Source organism: Papilio polytes, unplaced genomic scaffold (genome assembly GCF_000836215.1).
Source record: "Papilio polytes unplaced genomic scaffold, Ppol_1.0 DF820711.1, whole genome shotgun sequence".
Classification (NCBI taxonomy): Eukaryota; Metazoa; Arthropoda; class Insecta; order Lepidoptera; family Papilionidae; genus Papilio; species Papilio polytes.
Window position 1 is genome coordinate 851,483 of NW_013528493.1, and position 6,864 is coordinate 858,346.

General features: G+C 33.3%; 1 protein-coding gene across 2 annotated transcripts; it reads right to left on the reverse strand.

Moving 5' to 3' along the window:
* Nucleotides 1-546: 546 nt before the first annotated feature.
* Nucleotides 547-4,673, reverse strand: LOC106110227 (probable cytochrome P450 303a1). 2 transcript variants are annotated; one of them, XM_013291966.1, is made up of 4 exons: nt 4,497-4,673; nt 1,581-2,638; nt 1,377-1,494; nt 547-974 (listed from the first exon to the last, which is right to left on the reverse strand). In XM_013291966.1, the coding sequence occupies exons 2-4, from the start codon at nt 2,636-2,638 to the stop codon at nt 654-656; spliced, it is 1,497 nt and encodes a 498-aa protein (XP_013147420.1). In that variant the 5' UTR covers nt 4,497-4,673; the 3' UTR covers nt 547-653. The 2 variants fall into 2 exon arrangements, with proteins under 2 accessions (XP_013147420.1, XP_013147422.1); XM_013291968.1 differs by lacking the exon at nt 4,497-4,673 and adding an exon at nt 4,390-4,454.
* Nucleotides 4,674-6,864: the final 2,191 nt, after the last annotated feature.

Here is a 6,864-nt window from a genome sequence, read left to right on the forward strand (position 1 = left end):
AATGGATGTATTCATTAGGTTATGAAATTAATAACGGAAGTAAAGTGTTTTCGAACCACTATCGGCGTGGAGTAACAGCACGGTTACGCAAGGCGCTAACGAGCACTCCGCATGCTCGCTTATACAATCAGGAACATTTCGCTTTTTTATCGACATTTCATACTAAATTGAAATTGGAATCATGAATATTTATATACTAGCCGTTTTATTTATTTAGAGATGATGCAATTAATGCAAAATTTGTAGAAAGCATTATAATAATGGCATATATTTAGTGAGTTAATCTTATGTCTATTAAAACGTATACTTAAAGCCGGCCACAGATCTTCAGTTTTAATTGAACAGTTGAATTGTACAATTAAAACTTGTGTGTATACAACAATTTTAACTGACAGTTAAACAATCAAAAAAATAAAGTTCACAGTTTTGTCTACAAACGTCAATATTAATTCCAGATAAAACGTTAAAAAGTTTTGGTCGTAAGTGGAAAGTAATAAATTGTGTCTTAACATATTTTATTATCACAACATTATTTTAAAACCGGAACATACCTTAATATAATACAAAGTTGTTTAAAGTCTAATAAAAATGTTGCATTATACACATATAAAAATTATGAAACTAATAAATTCACAAGAAAAAATGTCACATTTTCACGTCCTTGGGATCACTAAGGCTTTGAAAGGTGCCGCGGATGGAGTGGCGCCATCTATGTGATCTAAAGAAGGAAGAGGTTCGCCTGGAAACGGCAGGAAAGAAAACTTCTGCAGCATGCTCGTCGTGAAGATGAAGATGTTGCATTTAGCGAGCACATCTCCCATACATCTGTGCTTCGATAGCCCGAATGGAAAATAGTGCTCAGGTAAAGAAAGTTTTCCGTCAACGATGAATCTCTCTGGTTGGAATGTGTACGGCTCGGGAAATAGAGTTTCGTCCATCAAGATGTTGGTGAAGTTGCTCACCACCATTGTGTCCTGAAACAACGATAGTTTAAAATAGACGTTTTGTAATGATTGCTGTTTAGACCAGCAACATTTAATACAGTCGCTCGTAATCAACATTGCAGTTGGAATCAATGGGTACGTTACACAATTTGGTTTTCTCGAATGGTATAGGTAACTACTACTTATCGTTTTCTCACTTTACAATTAAAATTGAAATTAAGACGTTTATATTTTAAGATTGTGAATAAAAGTCGTCCTCATTACCGTAATTGATAACTTTGCTGTTGACAGTAACACGCATGTTACAATCAATACTACTGTTGAAAATAATTAAAAAAGAAAGTCTTTAAGGCATCCAATATACTAATTAAGATTAATTAAATGAGTTTTAAAAAAGTGTTCTACAAACAATATGTAAATACAATTATTCACCTCTGGGATATTATATCCAGCTAGAGTAGTATTACGAAGAGCTCGATGTGGTACACCAAACGTTCTCCCCATAAAATGTCGAACAGATTCGTGAACTATCGCTTCGTTATAAGGCATGCTGGAACATACAAAGATATACCTCAGTTGTTTTCATTACAAATAAATTCATCAAGTAGCTATAATAAAGTTGAAGACTCCGCTTACTTTGGTCGATCATCTAGCGTCGGCAAACGATTTCTTCCAATAACCCTATCAATTTCTTCTTGTGCTTTTCTTTGCACATCTTGGTTACGAACCAAATAACTGAAGCCAAAACTCATGCTCTTACTGGTTGTTTCTGTCCCAGCCATAAACATATCCATACACATTGCAACTAACTGACCTTCCGAATACGTGTCTCTCTCCCCGTATTCTCTTAGATTCCGTAAATATACACCCATGAAATCCCTACTATCAACATCCGTATCCAGATTTTCTTTATGTCTTGCAATTTCTTCTCTTAAAAATCTCCATATTCTTTTGTGTGTTCTAATAAAATCTTTGTAACCAGACATCTTAGGAGCAAGAATGGCCAATATTGGAAAATGGCTAAATAGTGCACCAACCATGTCGACATTCCGAAATAGATCGAACAGGAGATCCTGGAGTACTTTCATTTGGGGATCACTCGCTTGATATCTTATTCCTGCCATCATAGTCCACAGAGTGTTTAAGATGTAAGTGTTGAAAAAGTTGTGCATGTATATTCCGTTTCTGGCTCCATCTTTGCTTATCAAATCTGCGACGTCATCCAACATAAAGGATGCCTCGGTGCAAGCTATATCACCCATACCTTTTCTACCAAATCCGAATTCTTTTAGATGCTTAATTAGAAATCTTCTTTGTTCTTTCCATAACTCACCATCAGTCAGAAGGACGCCTTTTCTTTCACCCCAGGTTCGTGTCTGATAAAAAATACCTTTCGGTCTTCCGTCTATGTCTTCGTTATATAGCATCTCTTTGTTTGCTTCAAGTGAGTTCACCATTACCATTTTGTCTTTACCGATCTTAAGACCAAGGAGTGGTGAATCTTTACAGTAAGTATTACATAATTCTTTAACAGCTTTATATAAATAGCCAGTTTTTTCACGCAATTTATTGACTTCGCCTGCGTTACCCACTATAGGATACCATTTAGGTCCTGGTGGAAATTTTCTAGGCTTAAAAGTGCTTTTAACCAGGAGCAAGAAGATAATACATATTGCTAGTATCGCTAGCCACATCTGAAACAATACAAAGATATCGATTAATTACTTAAAAGAACCAAAATAAAAATAAAAATTCAATCCAAATAGTTTAGCAGAGACTTTGTTGTTTGTTGTTGACGCAAAAGGTCTGTCTTAATAATGTAATTGGTTTTATAACCTGATGTTTTAAATTTAATTTTGTAAGACATAAAAAATTGTAATTTAACTTCAAAAACAAATGATAACGGATCGAAAGAAATTATCCAATTAATCCATAAGAAAATAAAAACAAACGTATTTATTAGCAATCGCATTGTGTCAGGTTTACATACATCTAAATGTTGCAAGTATGCTAAGATGTAATCGAGAATTTGTACTGTTGAAACAAGTCAACAATCATCTTAGGTAGATTAGTAAGATGATTTAGCAAGATTTCGCATTTATTTCATCTATAATGAATCCATCCACCCATTATAGTCATATAATAAATGAGAATGTTTAGAAGGATGGGTGGATGTTTGTTAGAGTTTGTTGCCTAAACTGCTTGACGGAACTCGATGATATTTGGCATCATTTTTTTTAATTCCACGCGAACGGAGTTGCAGGCGAAAGCTAGTATAAATAAACTGTCATTCTGTCTTAAAAACTGTTTTTACAAAAATTATTGCATAATTGTTTGTCGCAGAAAACGTCTTCAGCCTGGGTAGGGTTGAAGACGAGGCTTTGCGACATCCATAAAAAAATATTGTTCAAGTGTGCAGCGGACATTTCTATACTATTTTATTCAACAGTTTTTGAGGAACTAAATAAAAAAAAATGTATTTCATCTAATATATAAACTTACTATTACTAATTGAAATATGATTATTTATTAAACATAATAAAGATTTTAATTCGTAATGAAATAATTTGACTAGTTCATTAAGGACCTCGTTCAATCCTATATTCAAAGCGAACAGTGAGGAGAATTTGTAATAGAAACTTTGAATAGTGTCATTAAATATATTATTGTTGTATCTATAGCTTTAAACAACCCTAATGAAGCTTACTGAATAACAGCGTGACTGCAACTGAATACCTACATTCAACGCTATCAAAACTTGCTATCCGCATAAAGGAACATTGATAATAAGCATTTCCGAGATTCTCCTATTCAAGTTAAATTGCTTGTAAATTTCAATATACTGGGATTAACTAACCATTTGTGATGCAAATTTCTACAATTATAATATTATATTGATATCTTGAAACATTCGCAATGTTTAATTTATATCGTTAATAAATAATAAGTATTTTATAAGAAACAAACTTTCAACTGTTCAGTTAAAACTGTCAGAATTGGCTTTACAATCGTATGTAAAACGCCCCACAAAAACACGTATTTGTCAATTTCATTCAATAGGATCAAACGCAGTGTAAAAAATAAGAATTTAAATTGAAGTACAACATACTACTAACTACTATACTATTACTATTACTATTAATTAATTAATATTATAAATGCGAAAGTTTAGATGGATGGATGTTTGTTAGAGTTTGTAGCCGAAACGGCTAAACGGACTTCATTGAAATTTGGTAAAATGTAGAGCTTAGTCTGGAAGAACACATAGGCTACTCCCTTTTGTTTTTTATCCACGCGGACGGAATTGCAGGCGACAGCTAGTTTGTAAATAATTTCGTAAGTAGTTAGTTGATATTTTATGGTTTCGTTATTAGCACTAGGGTCAATAAGGGAAATGATGACACAGGTAAAATTACACATTACTTAAACATTAAAATACACTAACCTAAGTTTTACAAATATAATGTTATTACATTCGCCAGCGGGAGCAAAATAAAACCAGAATAATCAAACCCGTTTCGCTGAGCATGTCTTGCCAAAAACCAACATTACCTTAGTATTGCGAACCGCGGACAAGCTTTCACTAGGCCTGATTCGAAAATTTTCGAAGTATACCTGCCAATGAGAATCACGCGGCACCACGATACACTGAACACAGCGTAACGTTGCGTGCGAAACGAGCGAAATTTACACTTTCGTATTTGCTATCACCGCCATTCACCGGCAACGTTCTTTTACCGACTGAGAAACATTTTCTTGGTATAGTCGATGCAAAATTCATTTACTGGTGGGGAAAGGATATGACAGAAAGTGGAGAGGAACGGCAAGTATTAACGCGGTAGATGCCCTCTCTCTGAATGATTTGGTTTGGTATGCGAAAGAAATCGAAAAACTAATTAAGAAATAATTTGCAATCTGCCGTTATTATTAGAATTGGAAACCTTGTCATAATTTTTGAGGCCTTAAAAGAAACAAGTTAAAACTAACATAGGTACAAATTTGACTGAAGACTTTCACTTTACTACTGGTGAAAACATTTCAGTATTTTAAAAGTAAGTTCTTTAATTAAGCAAAAGTAACTGGACGTAGTGGATGCGTTTCGTTTCTTTATGTTTTTGTCTTCTTTCTCTACTTTTCTTGTTTACAATAGTGGACGTATTGTATACCCTATCGATTTGACGACACAATAGTGTAAATATAGTAATTTTTCAATCAATAGTTATGTTTTGTAGAAGTGTTTGGGCACTGCGACCTCACTATCCTGTCCTGGAAAGATAAAATGAACTAATCAATTCTAAAGAAACAACACAAGCTTTACTTCGCAAAAAGTTTGACATAGCGAAGTTGTTTTGAGAAGAGAATCCTCACGTCCTATTTAATTACAATTTCTAAGAAATCAGTGGTACTTATTATTTGATGCCCATTTTCTTAAGCGCGAAGGATTTGAAATTGGCAGGTGCTCTATTTACTTCTGTAAATTGTTCATCTATCTACATTTTCAATCATACAACTTACTATGATAGATTAGGTATTCTTGGAATCTGCAATGACCCATTCAAAGGGGCTTCAGTACGTCTCAGGGGTTCTAAAATCAACTGCGATGTTTGTCTTTGTATTTGACCTATACCATCAATTTGAACAATCTTGTTTCAACCTACCCCCAATATTTGGTATTCTCTGTTTTGTTCATTTATGTGAATTAATCTAAACTCTTTAACGATTCAACTCAATAATCTACATTGTTTTCAAAGTGAGTTTACAATTAGGTCAATAGTTCTGTAAGATATATAAATATCTTAGCTTAGTAAAACGGATTTAGTAAAAGTAAGATTTCTTCTGAACTGATAATAGTTTAATTCCGGCAAAGACCTAGTTGTTTCAAAGTCTAATATTTATCTTTATACATAAAGGTGGTGTCGTACTTTCAGCGTATACAAGAATTAATTAGAATATAACAAGAACGGCATTGACACAGTTTTTTTTATTTGCAAGTCCGTCTTTTAAAGTTTATTTGTGCCCGTGCATTACGTAAAACGTCTAAGTCAATTTCTTTTCATTGCAAAAGTTATGACCAGTAAAGTTTCACGTGAAACTATAGTATTAAAAGTGACGTCATATTCTTTAAATCCCGACTTGTACTTTCGACTGGATAAAAAATAAATGTTAAGCGAAGTTATGAAACAATGGACATATTTGTTGCATTATAAGATCCTGTGCATAACTTATAATATTTTAGGAACATTTTTATCTGTAAACATTTAATTTAGTTTTAAAGGTTCCTCTGCCTTTGATTTTAAGGTCAAATGAAACTCAGATCTTCGTGTAAATATCGGTTAGCCTTTAGAATATAAAACTCCTACCTACGATTTAAGCGGAGTTCAACAAAACTCATGTTAATATAAAATTTAAGACAACAACAGTCTCTACTAGCAAGGAGCGTAGTTAGAAACGAAGATCATTTAAATTAATTGCTTCGAGTCTCGTGTCGACCTGCAAATCGCATTAATTCAGCGGTAGATATTAGTTATTGACATAGCGCTTACTTGGTCTAATTAAGTTGCTCAGACTCTCAAGGCGACAAAAGCAAGTTCAAAGCACAGCTGATTGACTTTGAAATAAATTTATTTCCATTTAGATTTTATCCCTTTAAACGTAATGTTAGTACGTAACTACTTATTTACTTTAATTTGCATTTATAATAATGATGTAATTATTTTTCGTTTACTTAATAATTAAAATGTAACTATTATAAATATTAAAATCTAAATATCGACAACCATAGTGGTTAAGTTATTAATGATTTATGTTATTTAAGGCTAGTCTTGATTTTTAATGAGAAATGTACACTGAGAGCGAGGCATAAGATCTAGCCTAGGTCTAGGGGGAGGGAGGCAGCCACCCCTGTTGCCCCTAGCGATGC

Excerpts from the sequence above, each read along its gene's own strand:
- LOC106110227 (XM_013291966.1), bottom strand. The coding sequence starts at position 2,638 with ATGTGGCTAGCGATACTAGCAATATGTATTATCTTCTTGCTCCTGGTT. Across the intron at positions 1,495-1,580 it reads ACGCTAGATGATCGACCAAA|CATGCCTTATAACGAAGCGA; the intron begins GTAAGCGGAGTC and ends TGTATGTTCCAG. Across the intron at positions 975-1,376 it reads CTGGATATAATATCCCAGAG|GACACAATGGTGGTGAGCAA; the intron begins GTGAATAATTGT and ends TCGTTGTTTCAG.